The 27,399-nt window shown below is 36.4% G+C and overlaps 1 protein-coding gene across 1 annotated transcript; it reads right to left on the reverse strand.

Moving 5' to 3' along the window:
* Positions 1-1,248: 1,248 nt before the first annotated feature.
* On the reverse strand, positions 1,249-24,629 carry fech (ferrochelatase). The gene is made up of 11 exons (XM_023290433.3): positions 24,422-24,629; positions 22,291-22,381; positions 21,170-21,289; positions 19,214-19,362; positions 17,186-17,320; positions 15,470-15,576; positions 15,040-15,138; positions 14,549-14,656; positions 10,946-11,110; positions 7,253-7,312; positions 1,249-5,234 (listed from the first exon to the last, which is right to left on the reverse strand). The coding sequence occupies exons 1-11, from the start codon at positions 24,459-24,461 to the stop codon at positions 5,097-5,099; spliced, it is 1,212 nt and encodes a 403-aa protein (XP_023146201.1). The 5' UTR covers positions 24,462-24,629; the 3' UTR covers positions 1,249-5,096.
* Between the last annotated feature and the right edge of the window lie 2,770 nt (positions 24,630-27,399).

Here is a 27,399-nt window from a genome sequence, read left to right on the forward strand (position 1 = left end):
CAAGAAACAAAAGTTAGAAAACATGGAGGAAATAAAAGATAGAAAACAAGAAGAAAAGATGAAAAACAAGTCGAACAAAATTCTGAATTTCAGATGACGACCAAATGATGTGAAAAACGTCAAGACAGTAGAAGTAAATACTAATTATAAAACTAAATAAAACATGAAATCAACTTGGAAAATCAGGTTCTAGATCAATAAAGATGAAATATTGAGACCATTAAAAGCAGCTAAAAGCCACTAAAAACTGAAAATATCAGTGGAGAAAGCTTTGGAAAAGGGAACTAAGGAACCAGAACAAAGCAGTAAATAAAAAGAGAAAAGAAGGAGTGAGAGGAAGAGAAAGACAAAGTCAGCATCGAAGGAAAGAAATAAGCTCTAAAGCAACACAACAAATAAAAACTGTCCTCTTGCTGGTCTGACAGTGTTCAAAGTGTCTCTTATAAACTGTATGATTTGTGTTTTGTGGCTGATCATCAGATCATTTGGTGAAGATCTGATGAATTGAAGCAACAAAACAGTTTAGATCCTTTAAGAACGTTTTCAGATCTGACGCCTCAAAACGACACAATTAAACCAACCGTCCAACAAGAAACCAAACCTTTTAGTGGATCGTTCCAGTTTATTTCCAGCAGGTCATACCGACTTTAGATATCTAGTTCGCTGCTGTGACCTGCATCATCAGTAAGTTAATAAATATGAACCTGCATTCTCTCTAACGGCCAACAGGGGGCGACTCCTCTATGAGAAAGTCTATGATAAAATAACCCGACTTCTCACGCGACTTAATACCTAAATGAACATTCTCCTAAATGGATTACCATCTCAGTTGCTAGTTTCAAGATTTTTTGATGACAGCATGATGTCATCAAAAAAATCTTGTATCTGCAGCTATTATTTTGGCAGGTGAAAACTGGAATACAAATATCTCTAATTGTTGTTTTGAGTGGTCAGAATGAGGTTATGGATTTCTAGAATTAAAATCCAGACTTCTTATTGGATAATTAGTCAAAATGTTGTTGTTAAATGTGATTCCAATTAGTCAAATTCTGCTGTTAAATGTTTAAACTGTTTGAACCATTTTTGGCCCCAAATATCCACCATTTTTAGATCCAACTAGGCAGGAAGTGGAAGTATTTTAAAGTTTGATCATCACCACATTTCTTACAATAACAAACTTTCATCTAAAAATGCCCAAAATTACACCAAAAACACATAAAAAAGACATCTTTTCTGTTACGCCAAAAGTGAGAGATTTTTAATTATTGTCTTTTATTCTGAAGGAAGACTTGTTACGTGTAATTGCACTGTTAATACCATGTCTTCAAATATGTTTTTAAAAAAAACAAAACATGACCCAACAGTGGAGACAGGTGATCTTTCGTTTGCTCAGTGACACAGAAACAGAAAATAAAATCCCAAAATAAATAGAACCAAACGACATTAACAAAATAAAAGCCCGCCGGAGCTGCAAGAAAAAAACTTGAAGCATCTTTGTCATATGTACAATCTCTGCACACAGCAGCTAAACACACACAACTGATTTAAAACAACAGTTGTTGAAAATGACTTACAGAGGATAAATAAAAACAAATTAGGAAACAACCACCCTTCAGAGATTAGCATGTCGTCCTGCAGTGACCCAAACATTTCGCCGTTTCTAAACTTGTCGAGATAAAGGGACAGCTTGGATTTTGTTTTGTTTTTAGAGGAATTTAGCATCTGTCTTAGCAATATGCCAGCGTGAAAGCGTTGCATAACAACAGTAGCTTAGCTTAGCCCACGAAAGCTTTCCAGCATGACAAGATTAGCCTAACTTAGCTTAGCTTCTGCACAAAAGCTTTACTACGTGAAAACATTAGCCTAGCTTAGCTTAGACTCACAAAAGCTTTCCTGCATGACAAGATTAGCCTAACTTAGCTTAGCTTCTGCACAGAAGCTTTCCTTTGCCTACCTTAACTTAGCCTTTGCACAAAAGCTTTCCTGCGTGACAAGATTAGTCAAGCGTAGCCGCACGAAAGCTTTCTTGTGTGACAAGATTAGCCTATCTTAACTTAGCTTCTGCACAAAAGTTTTCCTGCGTGACAACATTAGCCTAACTTAGCTTAGCCGCGTGAAAGTTTTCCTGGACCAAAGTGTTCCCCCAAAAAACCCAATGATCCCTATGAAGCTGTGGAAGAGCTGAAGAGTGACTCCGCTCAATATTTTGCTGTAAAGTGTGTTTCTGAACGAGTGGAAGCAGAAAAAAAAAAAAAAAACAAAGAACGACGACTCAGATCACAGCAGCAACATGTAAGTTCACATTTCAGGGTGGATTTTTCCCGCCAGCATTTTGGTTAAGCAAAAACAAACAAAAACAAATAATAATAATAATAAAATGTACATAAAGCACAAGTCCAGTATTTCTAGTCAGCCAGTGTAAAGGCACATTATCACGGGCGGCTGGGTCAGAGGTCAAGTTACTGCCCACGTTTGTTGTCTTTTGACAATTATTCTCATCAACCTTCAAGACTTTTCTCAGTTTATCGACTGGTTAAATTAGGGGTTCTCAGGTTTAACGTAGAGATCAAAAACAAACAACGAGGTTTTCGTTGAGCAGAATTTCCTCAGTCGATACAGAAACAGTAAATCTACACTCGACACACTACACTTATCTGCGTTTTATTGTTATTAGCGGACGACTCCAGCGTACTTGGAGCTTTACACTCGTCTTTTTGTCCTACACTTATCTAAAACAGACGTTACTACAAGGAAGTGGTGTACAGTTAGGAAAAAAGTTGACATCCGCTTGTAAAGACCGAATACATCAAGGAAGTCCTAGAACTCTCAGTCTAATGTGAAAGTCAGAATTTTGAGTTTTTGCTCAGAAATCTGAGACTGAAGTCGGAATTTTTAACTTAAATTTAGAAGTCAGAGTTTAATTTCAATTTAATCTAAGACTAAGAATTATTATTTTTTTCCTCAGAAATCTAAGATTAAAGTCTGGATTTCTACAAAAAAAAATCTGAATTCAGATTTTTATGTAAAAATTCCAATGTTAAAATCTATTTTCTGAGATTAAAAAGGGTCCAGATCCTATGCTTAATCTCAGTTTAATCTGGAACTCTCTCATAAATGTGAATTTTTACGCTGAAGTCTGAACTCAGGATTTAATTATAGCTTCGAGTTTAATCTTAAATTAAACCGAGATTAAACTCAGAATTCTGACTTTAATGTAAAACTTCTGACTTTAAAATCAGATTTCTGAGATGGTAAAAGTTGAATTAAGTCAATCTAAAGCCTGAATATTATCCCGATGTACATGCTGTCTGGACTTTAACATATTTCTCCGAGCTTGTGAACCATCTCACGTTTTTGACTTGTCTTCTTGCTCGACTGCAGTTAAAATGTGTTTTATTGCAGAAATCAAAACGTAGATTCATGCTTTTAATTTGTTGAATCTTCCCGTCCCTAAATCGGTCTTTATTTCGTTCTTAAACTCGCTTTTATCCGACTATCGGGCAGCAGCAGCGTTTCGAGCAGCACCAACCTCCTCCAATCACATTGCAGGGGTTGCAGCAGGATGGGCGGGGTTACTGGCTGGCGGGCCAATGGCGTGAAGCGACGTGCGAGGAAAAAGTAGCCGACCAACCAGAACCCTTGTTGGTGGCGATGTTAATCATGTAGCACCGATGCTAACAGAACGAGGGCGTCTGATGGGGGTTTACGGTTAGCTGAGTGATGGAATGTGAAGCAGAGAAATGAAATATTAAAACACACAAAACAAAATAAAATAAAATAGTGCAAGAATCTTCTTCCTGTAGCTTTGCGCTGTTTTTCTGAAGAGTGTCTGCAAACCTTAGCGAGGTTTTAATCCAAGCAAGTGCTGCAATGCTTTTCACGAAATGACAAAATTCAGGAAGCATTTAGTGCTTTTTTTTAAAGGCGGATGTTAGTTTCAGCAGATTTGTTCCATCTAAAAATCATCAGTGTTTTTCTGCTCGACTGTCTCTGATTTTACAGCAGAAAATATGAATATTTATGAAGATATGTGTGAAATTTTAGCTCAATATACCAAATGCTTTCCATGATATTTGTTCTTAAAATCACCTGGCGACCTACTTTCAGCAGGTTTTTCCTCACGTTGAAATTTGAGTCTGTTAGAACAATAAATATCTCAGGAACTCTTCACAATAAAAGCCTGGAATTTTCACTGTTATTTCTCATTATGTCATTGATTCAGAATCTGTAATACTGGACAAGTAGATCGAATAATCTCTGATTAAAGAGGAGTAGAAATATGAAAAATTGACATGAAAGCTCAACTTTTTCATTTTTGTGATCAAGTATTTCATATTAAAGTCTTCTATATGTTCAGTTTGGTATTATTGTGACCTGCAGCTACATGTGGTTCAGAAAATACCACTAGCTGACTTCCAGATTGTCATTTTTTTGTTAATATTAGCTCAAAGATGGAACTTTTCATGACTTTTTTCCACATTTCCACTCGCCACTACTCAGAGGAAATAATCCTGCACAGTGGGAAATGACAAACTGAACTTCAGCTCCTGTTAACATAACATAGCCATAATATTTCAGATTCTGAATCAATGACATGATGAGAAATAACTGTGAACATTTCAGGCTCTTATCTTTAGTAGTTTCTGAGATATTTCTGTTCAAACAGCCTTGAATTTCAATGTGAGGAAAAGCCTGCTGAAAGTGGGTCGATGTCTGATTATTAAAAAAAAAATATCTCAGAAAGGTTTTGACATATGAAGCTAAAACTCCACAAAAATCTTTATTAATATTCAAAGATTATGACAGCAGAAGGGTCCTGATGATTTGAGATGGAATAACCAAACTACATTTAGAGTTGAGCTGATCTGCTTCAGGTACAAATTTAAATAAAAGACTAAAACTGACACCTGTGCTTCCAGAAACAGTAGATCCATCTGCAGAGACCATTTCATTCGCTCTTTGTGTTAGATTTTCTAGGTTGCCGACACTCCTGCTGGCGAAGACTCTGTGTGTTGTTTGTGTGATTTATGAAGTTTGTAGAAGAAGGCTTTAGTTTCTCCACCACTCGCCCCGTTGCTTTCTACAGGTCCATGTTTCTACGATAGTTTCTGGTTGGCGAAGAAGGCCTTGGTCTGTCCACAGGTCGGGTTGGTGCACAGTGGGCAGCGAAGGGTCAGCTGGCGGGAACAGGGTTCGTTGGACTTCAGGTGGGACTGGACCAGATCGGCCAACGCCTGGACAGGAAAAACAACACAAAGATATGAATAGTGGCAAAGAAAGACTTTACTGGAGGTGTTTCTGTCCGTCACAAGAGTCCTGCAAAGATGTTTCACAAGTATCTCAGAGCGTAAACAATCTAAAGTAGAGAAGACTGTTACGTTGATTACTAGTGACTAGTAGTAGACAAGCAGACTGGATTTGTGTTGCGGATATTCTCTTTCAAGACAAAAAGAACACTTCAGATTTCGGACATCTTCAAAAGGAATTGGTGATTTTTAAGTTTGAATCATCAGAATAATGTAGATATCTCAAACTGGAATTCTGACTGGTCAAAATGGAATTTCAGATGTGTTAAATTTGGTAGGTTTCCTCATAGGGGAAGTCAAAAATCTGATCTTATCCCTGTAGATATGCAGACCACTTTCAGTTTTCCAGATCAGTTAGGCAACTATATTACAAAATATCTGGTTCTTGAATAAGCTTTTGTACATGAAAAAGTTAAACTAGAAAATGCATTTAGGCAAGAAACATTCAATGACTGAGCCACTAAGAGAGAAAACTACACAACTACAACGTAGATGTGTTAAATTGGAGTTTATGCCTTCAGTTTGGTAGGTTTCATAGTTGGGGAAGTCTTGGAGATGTCTTGAAATGAGGTTTGGGATGTCGGTTTGGTCGGTTTTTGTGGTTGTGTAAATCAAAACCCAATTATATCTCAATAGAAATTGCAGATGACTCACAGTTGGAGATTTTTTTCCAGCTTGAATCAACATGAAACTACCTCAGTTAGATCCCCATCCAAATGATTACCAGCTACTTCATAAAATATCTGGTTCTTGAATAAAACATCAACGGTACCAGATTGTGCACATGAAAAGAAAGTGAATTTAGGCAAGAAATATCCAATGACTGAGCCGCTAACGGAGAAAACTGGGGCTACAGCCACGCTTTTAATTTGAAAAAGGGCATTACAACCAAAAAGAACATCTCAGACTTTGGACATGCTCAATAGGAATTGGTGATATTTAAGTTTGAACTGGCAAGAATGACGCTGATATCTCAAACTGGAATTCTGATTGGTCAAAATGTAATTTCAGATGTGTTAAATTGGACTTTAGGTAAGAAAGACCCAATAACTGAGCCACTAACAGAGAAAACTGGAGCTACATGCACGCTTTTATTTTGAAAAAGCGCATTACAACCAAAAAGCGCGCTTTAAAAACATTAATTCAGAGCCACAAAATAGGAAAAACAACACAGATATCTACTAAAATTTAAATATGAACCATCAGATTAAAGATAATTCCAGCTAATTCCGTCTTCTTTTACCAAACGTCTTGTTTTGAATACGACTTTTACTTGAGAATTCAGTTTCAGGAAATGAATAATCAGTGTGGAGAACATTTAAGGGTAAATGTGAGGATAAAACTAGTAGATTCATTGAAGAAAAGTTGTCTCGCAGCCAAACTCCTGACTTTTTTCTTGATTTTCTGCTGCTTGCAGACGGCAGCAGCTTCACAGAGAAACTGAAAACCACACCGAGGAAAGCATCCGTCAGTAACTACCAACTAATCATCCTCTGGATATTGATCCACACTCGGCGAGGTTTGTCCAGCAGCCGGCCGGTCGGGCGGTTCAGTTCTACTGTAGTCAGCTCTAAAGGTTCCCATTGATCTGCCCCCTTCCCTTTAATAAACCCAGATGTTACAGCTGCAGGAGCTCTGGACGGCTTCAGGGGTGAGGACGGAGGTGAGACGGGGGAGGAAGGAAGGAAGGAAGGAAGGAAGGCCTCCATTTATTGACCATCTCAGCCTGGAGTTGACTCACTTCACAGGACCTTCGACTGCTGCTTCCTCTTCTATTTAAGCTCTTCCTTCTACTGTACCAGGGTTTCGCTTCATCTGCTATTTTCTGCTGCTGTTACCTGAATGTTTGGTTTCTATTTTACCCGTTTGTTCCTGTTTAAATTGAATTTTAAAAAAGGTTGCATACATTTAAATAGATTTACAGCAGTACAACGTATGAAAATTACCTTCATGAAAAGAGGATTCCCATTCAGAGACTCTGCTCTCCTGATGTTCTCCACACCACACTGCAGAAACGACGACACAAACAAAAAAACACATCTGTAATACACTTTTATACCATTTTACAAAAAGTAATAATCACTAAATTTCACTGCAGAAACAATAACACAAGCAAACACACAACTGTAATACACTAGAATAGTAACAGTATTTTAGAAAATAGAAAAAAACTGAGTGGTAATGATCAGTCAATTCACTGAATAGTGTCCAAATTAAGCAAAGATAAGCTAAGCTAAGCCAGGTCAAGCTAAGCAAAGATAAGCCGACCTAAAATAAGCTAAGCTAAGATAAGCATAGACAAGCAGAGATATGCTAAACTAAGTTAAGCTAAGATGAGCTAAGATAAGCAAACTTAAGTGAAAAAAAGCTAAGTTGAGATGAGCTAAGGTCAGCCAAGTTAAGTGAAGACAATCTAAGACAAAATAAAGTAAAATAAGCCAAACTAAACTAAGATGAGCAAACAGGAGGGAAGCCAATCTAAGATAAGCTACGATGAGCTAAGGTTAGGCAGGTTAAGTGAAGATGAGCTAATATAAGATAAGATAAGGTAAAATAAGCTAAAATAAGCTAAGATACGCAAAGATCGGGTAAGATAATAAAAGATACGCTAAGATACACGAAGCTAAGTTGAGGTCACATAAGCAAAAGCTAAGATAAGCAAAGGTGAGATAAGCAAAGATGAGATAAGGTAAGCTAAGATAAACCAGATCAAGTTAAGCGAAGATAAGCTACTCTAAAATAAGCTAAGCTAAGATGAGCGAAGATAAGCAACTTAAGCTAAAATAAGCAAAGATGTGCAAAGCTTAGCCAAGTTAAGTGAAGATAGGCTCAGATAAGACATGCTGACAAAAGCTAAACTAAGATGAGCTATGATAAGCAAAGATGAGATAAGCTAAAAGGAGCTAAGATTAGCCAAGCTAAGATAAATTAAAATAAGCTAAGGTAAGATAAGCTAAGATAATCTAATGCTAATCCAAAATTACTAAATTCTTCTGAGAAACAATGACACAAACAAGTAATTGGTTCTAAATTGCACAGATTTGCAGATTTACAATTTTTAGTTTTTTGGAACTGGTCACTGTACAAAAATACAATTTGTTCATCACCTTTTTTCATTTTAAAAGATATATTTTGGGGGTATTTCTGCTTCTAATTTGAAAGATGCTTGACTATTGCTTAATCTGTGTGATACATCATGTAAAATCTGAGTTTTCTGGAGCTCACAGTGATGTGTACAGATGGTGTTGTTGGAAATATATTTAGCTTTTAAATATTTAAAACACTGAATAGCAGCAAGTCTCCATTTGGCTACAGTTTAGGCAATTGCAGGAAATCAAGAAAGACCTTTAACATGTTTGGATTGATGTTTGATTTAACCTAAATATTGATGGCAGAGAACCTGTCATTCATAACTACAACATTTTATTAATAATGTTTCCTTTAACTGAACATCAAAATGCAGAATATAGATCCTTAATCATCTTTAAACCAACTACCAAACTTTACTGCTACTTATTAGCAACCAATGCTAATGCTAACTGAGCGTAAAAATTAATACTGAGTTTAAATACATTTGGAAACTGCTGAAATAAAAAGAAATGAAATAAAAAACGAGGAGGAAGCAGAGCAGCAGGTTGGTGTAGAAACCAGCTTTTACACAACGTTTACATCCACTCAGTGAAGCCCGACGTTCGCCGAACATGTTCTGGAAAGTGTTCTCATTTTGTCCGACGAGGACTTGAAGAAATAAAAGCATTTTGTTCTCAGTTTCCAATTATTTTTAACAGCAGGTTTCATTTTGGAGAGAAGCTGAAGAGGTCCAGACAGAGAAGTGTGTTTGTGTTCTGATATTGTGTCTTTGTGAGGACCGGTTGGGGGTTTTTATTCCATCTAAACGAGGATTTTATGCTAAATAAGGACAGTTCAGGATAAAACGACTGATTATAAATGATGTGATTATTCCTGACGGGTATAAATGTGGACATTAGTTGGTTAAAAACACACTAATTAAGTTTTCAAAGCTGCTGTGGATAAATGATTATTAATATGTAATAAATGTTATCAAAGTTTATTTAAGTTGTGATTTAGTAAAACATCAGTTCTGTGTGTCAAAGAAAGAAACAACCAAATATTCTTTGGTTTATATTTGTCATATTTTCATGTAAAGCCTCCTTTTTTAAATACTGTTCAGAAATAAGACAACAGAGCTGAGCAGTAATGATCAGTTAGTTCATTGATTAGTGCGTCAAATTAAAGCTAAGCTAAGATGAGCTAAGATAAAATAAGCAAAGCAAGATTAGCAAAGACAGGCTAAAATAAGATAAGTGAAGAAAAGATAAGCTAGGACAAGCTAAGCTAAGATGAGGTGAGATGAGCAAATATAAGTTAAGATAACTGAGCTAAGCTAAGTGAAGATAAGATTGGATAAAATAAGCTAAGTTGAGGTAAAATAAACGAAGTAAAGATAAGTGAAGCTAAGATAAGTGGATCTTTTCTTCGCTTTGAGATGAGCGAAGATAGGCTAAGTGGAGATAAGATATGCTACGATAAGCTAAGCTAAAATGAGCTGAGACAAGCTAAGATAAGGTAAGCTAAAATAAACTAATCTGAGTTACACTAAGTGAAGATAAGCTTGGATAAGCTAAACTAAGCTAAGCAAAGATGAGATACACTAAGCTAAGTGAAGCTAAGCTAGGCCAAGTTAAACGAAGATAAGCTAAGCTAAAATAAGCTAACCTAAGATGAGCAGAGATAAACAAAGATAAGTTAAGTTAGGCTAAGATGAGTTAAGATAAGCAACTTAAGTAAGGACAAGCTAAGATAAGCTAAGCTGAGTTAAGGTTATGCAAGCTACGCTAAGATAAGCTAAGCTAAAATGAGCTAAGACAGGCAAAGACAAGAGAAACTAAACTAATATAAGCTAAGCTAAGATGAGATAGACTAAGTTAAGCTAAGCTAGGCCAAGTTAAACAAAGACAAGCTAAGCTAAAATCAGCTAACCTAAGATGATCAGAGATAAACAAAGCTAAGCTAAGTTAAGCTAAGACGAGTTAAGATAAGCAACTTAAGATAGGCTAAGATGAGCTAAGCTATGATGAGCTAAGATGAGTTAAGTTTAGGCAAGCTACACTAAGATGAGCTAAGCTAAAATGAGCTAAGATAGGCAAAGACAAGAGAAGCTAAGCTAAATAAAGCTAAGCTAGGATAAGCTAAGGTTAGCCAAGTTAAGTGAAGATTGATTAGATAAGCTAAGACAAGATAAGGTAAAATAAGCCAAAATAAAAACAAACTAATTTTATCCTGAATAAAGTGCAGGTACTGTTGGGTTTAAATTGAGGTCTATTTAACTTTTTTTGCTAACTTACAGCATGTATAATATCTACTTGCTGCGTTTTTTTCTGCAAGATTTACATAAAACTGAAACAAAATGTTGTCTGGAAGGAAAATGTCAATGCTGACGAGTTCATTCCCTAAAAAAACAAACACAACGCAGCTGTAAAGTCTTCTGTGTGGAGCATTAAAGGCAACATTCAGCCTCTCAGATTATGTGGTCTGTTTCTATTCTAGTCTGGACAGGTAGAAGCTGACAGGACAGAGAGGCTGCTGGGTAACAGATATGGATTTATCTACTTCCTCACCTCCTCTCCCAGCACCTGTCCATACTCGATGTCCAGCTCGTGTAACGTCTCTATGTGGTCCGAGGTGAAGGCGATCGGCACCAGCAGGATGTTCTTCTTCCCTCGTTCACAGAGGCCTTTGATCACCTCGTCGGTCTGCGGTCCGAGCCACGGCATCGGTCCGACCTTCAGAAACCAAACAGGACACTTCATCAGGATAAAACAAGACTCTGCACAATTCATGCTTTTATACTGGTAAAGCGTCTCTGAAATTTAAATTTTTTAAATGTCTTATTGTTCTACTTTGACATTGCAGCTGTAAAAAACCCTCCTGCCTTTAGGAGGAGCTACCAGAACTTCACACTCAGAATTTAAATCAAACTTGTTGGTCCTTTTGTTTGCTTCCAGGTAGGATCGATTGGCCAACATAATTTCTAAAATATTAAATTCATAAGTAAAAGTAGTTTTTTCCATTTAACTCTAATTGTCGTGTCGTGATGCTTTTTTAAACTGTATTTTGCTCCAGTTGAGTCCAACTAGATAACATACACTAAGATAAGATAAGCTAAAACATGCTAAGCTAGAAGAGCTAAGATAAGCAATGATAAGATACGTTAAGATGAGCTAAAGTAAACTAAATTTACCAAAGATAAACTAAGCTAAATGAGCTTAGATAAGCAAAGATAAAATAAGCTATGCTAAGCTAGGATGATCTAAGATAAAGTAAGATAAGATAAGCTAAGCTAAGGTAAGATGAGCCAAGTTAACCAACGATAAACTAAGCTAAGCTAGGATGATCTAAGATAAAGTAAAATAAGATAAGCTAAGGTAAGATGAGCCAAGTTAACCAATGATAAGCTAAACTAAGCTAAGCTAGGATGAGCTAAGATTAACTAAGATAAGCTAAGATAGGCTAAAATAAGCCAAGTTAAGTAAAGATAATCTAAGATAGGGTAAGGAAGCTAAAATAAGCTAAGCTTGGATGAGCTAAGATGAATTATGATAAGCTAAGATGACGTAAAATTAAACAGAGATAAGATAAGCAAAAGCAAGCTAAGATAAGCTAAGCTAAGATAACCCAAGTCGAGTGAAGATAAACTAAGACAAGCTAAGTAAAGTTCAAATACACTACACTAAGCTAGATGACCTAATATAAAAAAAACACGATAAGCTACGCTAAGATGAGCTAAGATAAGCCAACTTAAGTGAAGATAAACTAAGATTAGCTGAAATAACATAAGCTATAATAAATTAAGGTGAGCTATGGTAAAGATAAGGTGAGCCATGTTCAGCAAAGACAAGCTAAAATATGCTAAGCTAAGCTAGATGAGCTAAGATAAACAAAGTTGAGCTGAAATAAGGCAAGTTAAGTGAAGACAAATTCAGATAAGCTAAAATACGTGAAGCTAAGCTAGCATGAGCTAAGATGAGGCAAATTAAACGAAGACAAAGAAAGATAAGGTAAAATAGGAAAACCTGAAATACACTAAGATAAGTAATGAAAGCCCAAGTTAAGCAAATATAGACTAGGAAAACCTAAGATAAGCTGTTTTGGTGCAAAATTACTCAACAATATGTTAATACGTACAGTTCAATGTAGCAACTATTAATCAATAGATTAACTGAGAGAAAAAGTATTTTTTAACAGACACAATGCAAATAATAATTTAATGCTAAAAGATTCAACAATTTCAATAAAAATCTTTATGCAAGAATTCCACCTCTCGTGCTTTGTTGTTATTGTATGTATTGTCAAACCAAATTAAAATTTTTAGCATGTCAAACAAATTCTAATAAGAAAATTCATGCACATTTTTATCAGACAAGCAGCAACAAAACAATGTGCAAAACATCCAGACAGAACAAAACTAGTAATACCTAAATTTAGAACAGAATAAAAGGAGGTAAATATGAAATATTAGGACGACTGAGAACAAAAAGCATTAAAAACATGTAAATCTTGATCTTTTATCTTGAATGTTTGATTAAAAGAGTGAGGTTTATATGTATTGTGTCAGATTTAAACGGTACTTTGATATTCTCCCTACAGATATCTGCGACCCTCTGCTCTGCTGTGAACAGTGATGTGTGAATTATTTATGGAAGCTGTCGTCCAGTTGACCCGAGGACCAGCAGCTCTGAGGGTTTCTAACGCTGATGGAGCTGCAGCATTATCAGGTCTAGTGGCTCCATCTTGTGGCGAGAAAAAAAACCCTCTGACAGTAGTTCTTAACAGTACAAATACACACAGTTTATAGTTTATATTTATATATAAGTTTGTAGTAAGGAAATGAAATAATTCAAGCACATCAATACTATTTGCAATATTACTTTTCTCAATAGTTTGTGTAATCTCAGTTTCAGTGTCTTGTATAATATGTCCTTTTAATGTGCAATATTTAATTTTTTGAGGTAAATATTAAAATTTCAGGTGTAATATTTCATTATTATGTGCATTATTACATTGTTACCTTAGTATCACTGGTGGTATTACCTTCGACCTTACTATTAGTTTATTTATTTATTTTTTAATAATGTATCAGACTTCTATCTTATTGTTTTTCTATTAGGAACTGGATTTCCACTCTCATGTTGTGTAATTTTGTTTTTTGACCAATATCTGGCACAAGAATTTACCTCAGGATTAATGAAGTTTGACTTTATCTTAGCTGATTTCAGCTTAGCTCATCCTATCTTCACCTATCTTAGCTTAACTTGTCTTAGCTCATCTTAGCTTAGCATATTTTAGCTCATCTTAGCGTAGCGTATTTTAGCTCATCTTAGCTTAGCTTGTATTTGTTTATCAAACCATAGCTGATCTTTGCTAAACTTAGCTCATGATAGCTTAGCTAATCTTAGCTCATCTTCCCTTATGTTAGCTCACATTAGCTTAGCTTCACTTATCTTTGCTCCTCTTAGCTGATGCTACCTTAGCTGATAAGCGCTCAGCTTAGCTTATTTTTAGCTTATCTCATCTTTGCTCATTTTAGCTTCACTTATCTTAGCTTATCTTAGCTTTTATTATCTTACTTCGTCTTAGCTTATCTTATCTTTGCTGATCTTAGCTTATTTTAGCTCATCTCATCTTTGCTTATTGTAGCTTAGCTTCAGTTATCTTAGCTCGTTCTGCCTTCTTATCTACATTTATGTTACCTTAGCATACCTTGCATAGCTCATCTTAGCTTAGCTTTAATTTGACACACTAATCAATGAATTAACTACTCATTACCGCTCAGGATTTACAGCAGGTTATAACAAGGGATTGTCAGTTTAAGCTTAGCTTAGCTTAGCTTAGCTTATCTTAGCTAGAGCAAACGGTGTTTAGCCTGTCTTCATGAATATGTAGCACATCCTTTACTTCTGCCTGACATCTGTGAAGCTATTTTAATTAGAAGAAAGATTTTTTTATTTACTTCACAATTAGATTTCATGTGAAGAACTGACAAAAATCTTTTCAAAATCCAGAATAAAAATCTGTCTTATTGATGGATAAAGTGTGAAGTATTATAAAGTGTGACAACAAAATTTTAATATCATATTCCAAATGACATTACTTCTGATTAGTTCCAGTCATTCACCACTAGATGGCGCCATCGGTCCATTAAAAACCACCAGTCTACTCACCCTGGATTGCCACACCAGTCTGTATGGGTTACAGTGGCCTAGTTTCTCCATGACTCTCTGAACTGTGGCTCCAACCTCCTGAGGATACGGGTCACCTCTGTTTACTACCTGCACAGGTAAACAACAGGAAGTCAGTAAAACCATCACAGATAACTCAGCAGTAAAATCATAGTCGTGAGGCGTTTCTCAGAAGTGGTACAAACACAAGGGGTTACAGAGCAGTAGATAACAATGAGACATGAGAAAAAACCTGATGAAAGTGGGTCATGGGGCAGTTTTTTGTGGATATATGAAGCTAAAGTTTCACAAATATGTTTATAAATATTCATATTTCATGCAAATCAGAGATGGTGAAGCAGAGATGTGATGATTTCAGATGGAATAACACAATAATAATGGTAACACTAGCAGTATAAAGTAGTACTAGTAGCTTCTGTATCAACAGAACTAGCAGTTTAGTACTAGTACTAGTATTAGTAGTTAATACTTACAGCCATAGGAAGTGAATGTGCTGAGAAAAGAATGACGACGTCGTCTCTTTTCTCTTCTGGAAACTTCAACAGTTCGTTACTGACATGTTCTGCAAAACACTGAAACACAAAAGAAAGACAAAAACACTAAATATTTGTTGTGTTTGTTTATTTTTCTTGTGTTCTTTACTTAATAATTCCAATTCAGACCCACAATAAACACTAATATCAGGAGCTTTGTGTTGATGCAGGACTCTCATGGGTTTACCAGCTCCTTCAAATGGAGTTTGGGTACATTTTCTGATATTTATACAACTGAACAACCCTAAAATATCCAGAAGAAAACTACTTTAACACAATCAATCGTAATAGTGACGACTTGTCGCTGGATTCAGTTTGTTTTCTGGTGTTTTAGACAATGAAAGTCTGTTGTTGTTTTGTTTTTTTTTACCTCGACCAGCAGAGGGTGTGTCGGCCAGCGGTCGATGACGCTCCATCGCATCTTGGGCCTGTCGGCTCTGTTGCTATAGTAACGGTAGATGGCATTCAGGCTGCTACCTGTCGACACAACGAACAAGAACAACATTAGAAACAAGTTTCACAACACCAGAACCTTTCACTTCCATCTGCGAAGAGCTTAAACTCCCTATATGTCTTGTAATTTCAGATTCGTCCACGTTTTGTTGGACATCACAAACACTGACAGCTAAAAGTCCACCTCTGATCTCTGGCGGGTTTGAATCTGACCAGTTCTCACAGTTAAATGGAGCCTTGTGAGAAATAAAAACAACAATTTATGACTTTAGTTTGAACTGTTTCGCTTCTTGTATTGATTCGGCCTCTAAACTTCCTGTACATTTAGACCTCAGGAACAACACTCGTAAACTGAATTTCCCATGTGGATTTTAAAGAAAAAGCAAAAGTGAGCCCAATTTGATGTCCCAGCAAAGGTTTGAAGTGCTCTTTTGGAGTTCTAGATAAAATATCTGCAGCTGAGCCGACATTTCTTCATCAATATTTGATCTATTTGGTGTCTTGATATTGTTTAGTGATCCAGTCTGACAAGTATAGTCAAGAATATAACTGCATATATCAGAAAAAAAGTGCATTTTACTGCCCAAGCACCAAAGTTGGCCATCATAGAGTTACTTTTTATTAAAGAATGTGCTTTTTAAAGAAGAATCAAAACATTTCAGATGAATAATTCAAGACGGCCACCATTTCCAATAGGCAAAACCAAATATTTTCACACAGCGTGATGTTGTTGGGGAACCTGCTTGGTTTTGGTGACAAAATATGTGGATTTTAGTCTGTAGAGTCCAAATCTGTGCGTTAAATTACACCGAAATAGCCTGTTTTGATACAAGAAACCTTCCACATGTCAATGACGCCATAAAGAGCGTTGCTCAGTAAAACAGTAAATACACAAACAGTGATGTTCACAAATAAAGTTCTGATTCTTTTCCAAACTATCCAACACATATTTAAGCTATGAAACAACAACTTAAGGCTCTTAGACCCGACAAAACACGACATTTCCAATACAAAATCATGCTCTTGTGGTTCAGCTTTCTTTGCTTTTTTGATTAACAAAACTTCAAAACAATCAGTTTCAGCTCCGTTCCATAAATAATCTCCATAAAAAACATGGCCGATAGCACCCGTTGGTGGTTTAGTTGTAGAAAATACGACAGCAGTGGCTAAAAATAAGACCAGAGATTTCTTCAACAGCACAACAGCTGCAAGCAAAGACAACAACAAGGTCAACAAAGTCAGAAATTCATTGGTGTTTGTTTTGTTCACATGTTAAAAGTGTGACGGAACAAACATGACGACAATAAAACCAACATGAGTCTCAGCTTCTGCCAAAAACACAACACTGGAGTTTAAAAACTGAAATAGGATCCTTAAACTCTGGAGCAGTGTTGGATGGAAGGTGGAAAACAGAGCAGAAGAAGCAGCCTCAGTCGGTTTACTCATATTTACACACTAAATGTGATTTTCTTTGCAGATGATGATTGTGTACTTATCAGCGGTTAACAGGGCAGATAGCAGCCTGGGTGTGGCGACAAACGGCCACAAACGTCTCTTTTATCTTCTATCTCTTCCTTTAATACGTATTAGTGTCTACGTATTAGTAGACACTAATTCATCATATTTGTGTGACCTGTGGTGGAGCAGCTGTACTGGGGATACTGGGTGAAGGCCACAGCTCTCTCCACTCCGTCCTTCTCCATCTCCTCGATGGCCTCCTCCGTCAGCGGATTGACGTACCGGAAGCCGATGTAGAACTTGTGAGGAGCTGAAGAAAGAGAAACAGTCAGAAACTGGACAGAAAAAAAATCTGTTGGGTCATAAATATACATACAGCAACTTCAATTATCAGTTTTAGTGATGTAGAAAGTGGTGTTAATCAAATAGTCTTAGTTTCATGACCTCTTAACTTCTCCTGAGTGATTACGATCGACTACAGCTGCTGACTCTGATCCAGATAAAATAGAACCCACTGGATCCACTCATTAGACTCAAACTCTACAGACGGAACGTCTGAGGAGCTCAGCAAAGATCTCGTTGACTCGAACAAGTCAGAAAGTCACTTGGAGCCATTTCAAAGCAGCTTCAGATCCAGAATCATCTATTTGTCAGAATAAAGTTCATGGTCCAGTTGTGTTGCTGCCACCATCAGGAAGAAAACACAAACTATCACCTGCTGCTGAGAGACCATTGGTCAGGATGGTCAAGAGTCAACCAAGAACCATCAGAAAGCAGGTCTGAATGAATGAGAAGCTGCTGGAACACAGCTGTCAGTGTCCACAGGGTTTTACATCAACATGAGCTGAGAGGATCCATGAAGAAGGAAGTTCTTCCTCTAGAAGCAGAACCTTAAAGCTCCACTCAAGTCTGCTGCTGATCACATGGACAAAGAAAAGACCTTCTGGAGGAAAGTTCTGTGGTCAGATGGAAGAAAAACTGAGCAGAAATATGTTTGGAGGAGAGAAGGTGAGACCTTTAACCCCAAGAACACCAAACCTACCATCAAGCATAGAGGTGGCAGCATCATGCTCTGGGGCTTTCTAGAAGTGTTTCTGGACTGGTTCCAGACTGGATGTTGGACTGATTCCGGACTTTCCTGGGACTGGTTTATGTTTGGTTTCAGTTTTGGTTCTCCTGGTTTTGGATGTGATTTAAAGTTGGTTTAGGATTTATTTTACTCTGGATCTGGTCCTGGATGTGGACTGGTTTATGTTTGGTTTTGGTCCCAATTTTGGTCCTGGATTTCGATTTGTTTTTAGGACTGCTTTCAGACTGTCGTGGGCAGATCTTTTTTAACCCCAAGAACACCAAACCTACCACCAAGCATGGCGGTGGCAGCATCATGCTCTGTGGAACTGGAGCTTTCCACAAAGTAAATGGAATAATGAAGAAGGAGGATCACCTCCACATCCTTCAGGAAAACCTACAACCATCAGCAGAAGGTTGATCTTGGACACAGTTGGATGTTTCAACAAGATAATGAGTCCAAACACACATCAGACGTGGTAAAGAAATGGTTCCATCAGGCTAGAATGAAGGTTCTAGACTGGTCTCCCCAAAGTCCTGAATTAAACCCATCAAGAACCTGAAGAAACAAGTCAGAGTCAGAAAGACAAATTTAGTTGAACTGCACCAATTCTGTCCAGAGGAGTCAAAGATGAACCAGAAGACTGAAACTAGAAGAACTGAACTGAGGTGGAAATGGACAAATTTAACCAAATATTAACCCAGATCATGGTACTGCCACCACCATGCTTTACTCCATGTATATTTTTGACCCAGCAGATTTAATCATATTTCCAGAAGACCTTTAATAACTCTGTGTAAAAGATCCATCATATAAAATTCAGAGGTATAGGAGTCATTGGAAATTGAAGACTGATTCTTATGTACCAGTGGGTATGTTGAGCTTTCAGACTCTGTTATCAGTGAGATGTGTTGAGGTGTGTTGAGGCGTTGAAGCGACACTCCTTGACTGAGTCACTATCTTTACTTCACACATTTCACTGCTATCAGCCAGCATTAAACACAGCAGCTCGTTAAATCTAAAAGCTGCTAACAGGACGGCAGGTTTTCCTTGAAGCGAACCGAAGCAAACAAACCTTCTCTGAAACTTTCGACAACCTACAGGACACTAAGCTTTTCCATGGAGGTACCTCACCCGTCTCAGGACTCATCTCGTCCAGCAGCTTCACCATCCCTTCTCCCTGCATGGACGTCCAGTGTTTGATGGGAGAACCTCCTCCGATTTTACTGTACTGCTCCTGGATCTTTGGCGTCCGGCGCTTAGCGATGAACGGACCGAGTTTACTGCAGAGAAACCGGCAGAATGCAGAGTTAGGACTGTAACACAATAATAATTTACATATTATATTACAGGAGATTAATATACACTAGAAGTACTTGATGATTTGACCTGTAACTGCATCTCTTCTTGGACTGATCTCAGTTTGAGAAAGTATAACAACAAATAAAATATTACTACAAAGAAACTAAATATTACTACAAATAATTAAAATATTACTACAAAGAAACAAAATGTTACTACAAAGAAACAAAACATTACTACAAAGAGATAAAATATTAGTACAAAGAAACAAAATATTACTACAGAAGGACACAAAATGTCAACAAAGTGACACAAAATTACAACATAGAGTGAGAATATTTCTACAAAGACACAAAATTATGCAAAAGAGACAAAGTACTACTATGAAGAGTTGCAAAATTACTGCAAAGAGACTAAATATTACCACAACAGCACACAAAATCGCTACAAAAAGGCACAAATGTATGACAATGAGACAAAATATTACTAAAAAAACATGCAAAAGTTACTACAAAGACCAAAGACACAAAAACATAACACTAAAAGTTCGGTTTCCATTTATATATTATCATATTACAGTCGCTATCAGTAAACAACATTTTTAGATTATTTTCTTCCCGTTAGAGTCATATTCTGTAACTATTCCATCACTGAAGGTGAAAAACTACAAGTTTAAACTTTATTCAGGTTTAATTCATCTAGAAAATCATTTGTGCTTCGACCAAATAGTTATTTTGGTTGATCTGAATTTCAAAAAATGACAAATAACTGTTCAGGTTTGGACATTTATGCTTTAAATGAAGTGATTCTTTATCTGAGACACAAAATAATCCTATTAATTAGTAGAAATATGAAATAACTCCACACAACCTGAGTCGTTGAACACGTTTTAAACAGTCCAAAGCCAAAAAGCGTTATGTAAAAGTGACTAATAATGTTGAAAACAGGTTGATATAAGAGGAACTAAACAGTTTTTCCAGTTTAGACTCGAGTTGGCTCATCGTCAGTTATTATGAAACACAAACAGCTTCTACATTTATCAGCTCCAGATAATCTGTTGTTGGAAATGTTTTTCCATTAACCTGTGTGACGTAAAATCATCCAAAAAATACACTTGAGCTGCTGTTTTAACCAGTTCTGACCTCGTTGTATAACCAGTAAAACAACATTATTTAACACCAGGAGTTCATCAGATGAAATCCAGTTTAAATCCCTGAACATAAACACTGAACCCAAAGTATTATAGTATCAACAGCTGGTAGGTGTGAAACCCACAAAGAATCGCTGATGTTCATCTACAAATACACAACAATATCTGAAACTGTTAAAGATAAAAACCTGAAATTTTCTGTCATTTCTCATCATGTCACTGATTCAGAATATGGGATACTTGACAGTAGCTCAAATAAATTATTATTTTTTTTCCAGTAATTTTACTCGTCATTATCTGTAATTTAAAGAATAAAATTCAAATAACAATTATTTAGCATTTTTCAGTCCTTAATATACATATTGAAATATTTTTAATATTATAAATATACACATTTTTCTTTTAAACAATTGCAATTATCTGTAAAATATATTTTAGCTGAGTTTAAATTGAGCAGAAATAGTGTCATTTTATATTTTTACAGATTTTATTTTTTTAGAGGACAGTATTTATAGTTTTATTTAAACATGTAAATAGTTTTTTCTGCGATTTAACAAAAAAAATTCAGATTTTTAAAAAAATGTTTACAGTTGTGGGTTTTTTTGTGTATTTGTGTGTATTTCTTGTGTACTTCTTACTTCTGAACAGGAAGTTTCATCAGGTCTGTGTCCATGAAGAGTCTCAGCAGGAAGTCGTGAACGTCTTCCAGCTTCTCTGGTCCGCCCATGTTCAGCATCAGGATGCCGGTTTTAGGTTTCCTGCAGCGATAACAGATCAATAATCAATAATTCAGATCTAATGATGGCCCAGAGACACGTGTTATTGATTATTAATATGTACTTGTTGCATTAAAATGAAGGAATTCTACTTTACTGAGTGAAAACAGCATAATTCTGCTACTAAAATACTGATTATTTAGAATGAAAAAATTTAACTGGATATGAGCCTTAAACAGGTTTTTGTAAAAGCAACTTAAAGGATGATTTCTTTTTTTTTTACTGAATTTACACTCAATAGTTGATGCTGATGCATGATTTTAGATGATTTTATGAGACTTATAGGTAGAAATTCAGGTTAAAAAGTTGATATTTTGAGCAGCTACACGTCCATTTATCACAACGTATCACATAAATTTCTCCTCAGTGAAGTTACATATAGAAAAGATTTATTTTTATTAGGATTTAGGAAGCTCAGATGATAGTAAGTCTGTGTGTTTTTGCTGCTTTTTTTGCATTTTTAATGTTTTCCTGTGTAATTTTACTGCATTTCTGTTTATTTTACTACATTTCTGTGTGTTTTTCCTGATTTTCTGTGTATTAAAATAAAAAGGTTTCAAGTAAATCAGAGATCAGAGTTAAATAAAACAAAAGTAAACTTCTGAGCTCCACTCGTTAATAAACTCACATTTTATCCATTAAACCATCGGCTGATTTTTTGACGCTGTTTTAACTTTAAATCTCAGTGAAGATTCTTTCAGCTGCTTTAACGATTAAAAGATCAACAGAAAAAACATTTCTTTCCATCACCTGTCACTCTGAGCATCTGATTCCTTATAAATAAAATAAAAACAAAGATTTTCTACAGATTAAAACTCTGCTGAGGCTAAACATCGACCTTCAGACGAGCAGATTTGGTTTCAGACATCTGATTGTGACGTTAAAAAGTCTTCAGCTGTCGACTGCAGATGTTCTGGTGTCTGAGGGGAAAACTACGACATTAAACTCTAGGTTTGTGTGTGTTTTTTGTGTTAAAGACCAACCTGTTTTCTTGTGTTTCCGGAGCTGCACTCTGAGCCAAAGCAGCAGCTGTGGATCGTCGCCTCACGCTGAGACTGACGCTGCTCCTCGCAACTAAAACCAGGAAAAAAAGAGGAAACTTTATTAATCCTGCAGGAAAAACTGGTGCCAGAAAAATGACACAACATGAGAATAAATGTCTTAAAGGAAAATAATACAAAAACTGCATGCTTGTTTCTATTTTTTGTCTTAACCTTTTTGTTTTTTATTCTACATCCCCCATTAGTTTCTTGTACCTCGATTCTTCTACCAGCAGAATTTACACCTTATTTTTCTTACAGGTTAAATTTGAGAGCCGCTTGCACCTGAAAACTGAAATACTGAACACGAATTTTAAATATTTCACCTAAAATATTAAATATATCACATTAAATTTAAATATTTCACCTGAATAATGAAATGTTGCACCTAAGAAATGTAATACTGCACTGGAAAAATGAAATATTATGTATGAAATGTACATTTTGCACATGAAACTGAAATATTGCACCTAAGAAATGAAACATTGCAGATGAAAAACAAACTATTTGAAATTAAAAACACTTCAATAATAAAGGAGAAGCTGATGGAACACTCAGCAGTCAGTGTTTAGTGGGTTTTTAGTGATTTGAATGTTTTTTTCAGTAATTTTTGGGGGTTTTCTGTGTAATTTTACTGGTTTTATGTTCATCTGTGTATTTTTACTACATTCTGTGTATTTTTACTAGTATTCTGTGTATCTTTCCTAGCTTTGCGTATTTTTCCTGTTTTTTGTGTATTTTTAGTATTTTTCTGTGCATTTTTCCGAGTGTTGTGTATTTTCCCAGGTTTTCTGTGTATTTTTACTACATTCATGTGTATTTATACTGCTTTTCTTTGTATTTTTCTTCATTTTCTGTGTATTTTTCCAAGTTTTGTGTATTTTTTGTTTTTCTGTGTATTTTTACTACATTTCTGTTCATTGCACTACATTTCTGTATATTTTTCCTAGTTTTATGTGCATTTTGATTGCTTTTCTGTGTATTTTTCCTAGTTTTCTGTGCATTTCTTCTTATTTTCTGCACATTTTTTCTCATTGTGTGTATTTTTCTTCGTTTTCTGTGTATTTTCTCTAGTTTTCTGTATGTTTTCCCTAGTTTTCTGTGTATTTCTCCTTATTTTATGAGTATTTTCTCTAGTTTTCTGTGTATTTTTCCTAGTTTTCTGTTCATTTTCCCCAGTTTTCTGTGTATTTTTCCTAGTTTTCTGTTCATTTTCCTCAGTTTTCTGTGCATTTTTCCCAGTTTTCTGTGTTTTCCCTAGTTTTCCGTGTATTTTTCCCAGTTTTCTGTGTGTTTTTCTAGTTTTCCGTGTATTTTCCCTAGTTGTCTGTGTATTTCTACTTTCATAACGCGGCCTGCAGTTCTCCTCCCCGCCGCCAGGGGGCCGCTCAGATTACGCAAGTTCACAACGCAGCAGTTGTGTAACTCAAACATTCACTTTCTTCCTTTTCTCTGCGGCTGAGGCGCACAACTGCGGACAGACGCGGGCTGCGTTTATCGGAGCTGCGGCCGCGGCTAAAAGCGGCTCCAATGCGGGATAATTCCGTTATGTAACGTTAGAACGCTAAACTGTAACCTGCTGTAACGCAGCGGCGGCGGCAAGCTAACGGCTGTGAGGGACGACGGGCGGAGGAAGTGCTGCCATTTGCGTGCAAAATAAAAGCACAGTAACGGTCGCGGTTGAGGGAAATATTAGCATTAAACAGAAAATACGTCTGAAAAGCGCAACAATGGCTTCTTTAATAAAATAACGTGGATTCTGATGCGAAATACGTTAAAATTAAAAGAGAAAACACGTTATGTTTAGAGCTAATGCTGTATTGTGAAAGTCGCGACGGGATCATCTACGTCCGCAGCGTCGCTAGCTTAGCAGGCGTTTATGAAATGTTGATGTCAATGTCAGCGGCGTGTTGAGTTTCCACCAAGTTCCGCTTCACAAACAGCCGCACACTAACTCCAAACTGCCGCTAAGCTGCACCAAACAATAAAACTAACGCACTTTATTCTGTGACAGTAAAATGTCTAAAGTTTATGGGTTCCAGCTTCAAGCTAACAGCCGCTCAGATTCACTCACACTGGATGAGGCGACCGGCGCTGCCCAGCACGGCCATCATGTTAGTCCACAGATAGATGTCTCTGCTCCCGCTGCAAGTGAAAGGCCACACCGCTGAGCTGCTCCGCGGCTGCTTCCACGCGTGTTTCCGACACTGAGTGACCCGCTGACCAGACCTCAGCCTTCAGCCGGATTCCTTCAGCTACCACCGGCTGGATGCGCGCTCCCAAGTCAAGCTTCCGCGTCGTCCACGTCGACACGCCAGGTTTGCGATTTCAAAGTAAAAGCACACACATGGGCTACTGCAAAACCACGAAATATGACGATAAATAGATATCAGTGGAAATTGTTAATTGTTTATACGTTTAATTAAAAGGTGACATTTTTCAACATTAAAGTGAATTTGAAAACACTTTAATAATTAAAGAGAAGCTGAGAAAACACTCAGAAGTCAGTGTTTAATGGTTATTGGTTTTCTGTGTATTTCTACTTGTTTCCTGTGCATATTATTGACTTTCTGTGTGCTTTGACTTGTTTTCTGTGCATTATTACTACATTGCTGTTTTGTTTTTTTTTTTACTGATTCACTGTCTATTTTTTACTCGTTTTCTGTGTATTTTTAGTGTTTTCTGTGTATTTTTACTACATTCCAGTGTATATTTACTGGTTTCTGTGTATTTTTACTGGTTTTAATGTATATTTCAGTTACTTTTCCTGTTTTTTAAAATCCTTTTTTTTACTTATTTCCTGTGTATTTTTTTTACTACATTTCTGTTTATTTAAATTACATTTCTGTGCATTATTACTACATTCCTGTTTTGTCTGACTTTCTGTGTATTTTTAATCGTTTTCTGTTTATTTTTTCTATTTTTTTGTCTAATTTACTGCTTCTTTGAGTATTTTAGCGTTTTTCTATGTATTTTTTTTTTTTTACTGGTTTTCTGTGTAATTTTTGTACCGGTTTTGTGGGTATTTTTACTGATTTTCTATGCCTTTTTACTACATTTTTGTTTAGTTTTTTTTTTTTTTTTTTTAAAGCTACATTTCTGCGTATTTTTCTTGATTTTCAGTGGGGGTTTTTTACGTTTTTTTTTGTATTTTTACGATATTCCTGTTTTTTTCTGATTATCTGCGGATTTTTTACTCGCTTTCTGTGTATTTTTCCTAGTTTTCTGTGTATATTTACTGCTTCTCTGTGCATTTATTTTTTATCTTTTTATTATGTAGTTGATATTTTTGTGTTTCCGGTCTGATTCTTCCTCACTGGGTCCAGCTTGAAGCAGGGTCCTTGTCTGAATATGTCGTCACGCGTACGTCAGGCTAAATTATACACCGGTCCCGCCCACCCCGTGGCGACCACGCCCCCTCCAGAGATCATCTATCAGCTCCAACTTTCACCGTTTAACTCGGTTTTCACCTCAATAACAATAAAATAAAGATACTGAATCAGTAAAGTGACAAATGTGAGCTTTATTTTGAAAAGGTTTATGTCAACAGTGGAGGAAGTGTGTGGGAGATTCAGACCTTCAACCACAGTGAGCAAAGTTTAGAGTCCAAAAGTGAAACTCTGCAGTTACTGATTAAAAAGTTAAATCATCATTTGTTCTTAGTAGCATTTATGGCGTTTAATCGATATTTTACGCAACAATAACACACAGTTTGAGACGTTTAGTCAAATGAAGAGTAAATTTATGAATTTATTAGTAATTTATCTGCAAAATTCCACTCGTATGTCTGATTTTTACATTTTAATTCATATAGTTTAAAGAGAACTGCACTTTATTTGTTCCCGTCTCATTTTTCACTGCAATATAAATATATTGCTCCTCTATGGAAATGGCTGGAGGTAAAAAGTGTATATAATATATATTTTTTAATTTAAAGAGTTGCAATTCTTCTAATATTTCATTGATAAAAAATGGATTTAACATGTTTTTTTCCAAGTTCCCACAGGTTTTAACAATACTTACTATAGATATTTAACTATTTCCATGTTTACCTCGACACACTTATTTTTTCACACACATCATCAATAGAAAGATGTTTCACCATGCTGGATGGATCTCCAACAACTTTCTCCTCGGTTCACTGTTTCTGAGACATTTATTGTGTGTTTTGGGGGTATTTTTTGTGGTTGTTTTGTCTCTTTGTGATCATTTTGTGCCTCATTTCTGTCATTTTGTGTCTTGTTTTTGTGTTTTTTTTTGCTATGTCTCTTTGTGGAAGTTTTTCTGTCCACATACTATAGATTTTTATCTATTTCCATGTTTCCTCTCCAGACTTTTCTTGTCTACTCTGTTCATCATCAGTAGAAGGATGTTTCTCCATGCTGAATGTATCTCCAACCTGCTCCTCTGTTCACTGTTCCTGAGCCATGCTGCATTTATTTTATTCATCCAGTAGCTTTTACGCTGCCCAGCCCAAAAAAAGGCCCTCTAATATTTCATTGAACCACCTTTAGCTCTGAGAACGACACACATTCACTGTGGCATCGTTTCCATAAGCTTCTGCAATGTCACAGCATTTATTTCTGTTCAGAGAAGCATTCATTTTCCACCAAGATCTTATTGATGATGAGAGAGTCGGTCTTCTCCAGAACATCCCAAAGGTTCTCAGTGGGGCTGAGGTCTGGACTCTGTGGAGGACAATCCACCTCATGCTCCCTGATCCACTCATTCTCAATGTGAGCCCATGAATACTGTGGAGATACCCACAGTAGACTGTTTTAATGATGGAAATTTAATTTAAAAAAAAAAAACAAAGAAAATCTGCACAGTGGCGTAGTGGTTAGCACTTTCACCTTGCAGCGAGAAGATCCCTGGTTCGCGTCCCGGCTTTCCCGGGATCTTTCTGCATGGAGTTTACATGTTCTCCCTGTGCATGCGTGGGTTTTCTCCGGGTACTCCGGCTTCCTCCCACAGTCCAAAAATATGCTGAGGTTAATTGATCATTCTAAATTGCCCGTAGGTGTGAATGTGAGAGTGATTGTTTGTCTCTGT

The sequence above is a fragment of the Amphiprion ocellaris genome, chromosome 17 (genome assembly GCF_022539595.1).
Source record: "Amphiprion ocellaris isolate individual 3 ecotype Okinawa chromosome 17, ASM2253959v1, whole genome shotgun sequence".
NCBI classification, from domain to species: Eukaryota; Metazoa; Chordata; class Actinopteri; family Pomacentridae; genus Amphiprion; species Amphiprion ocellaris.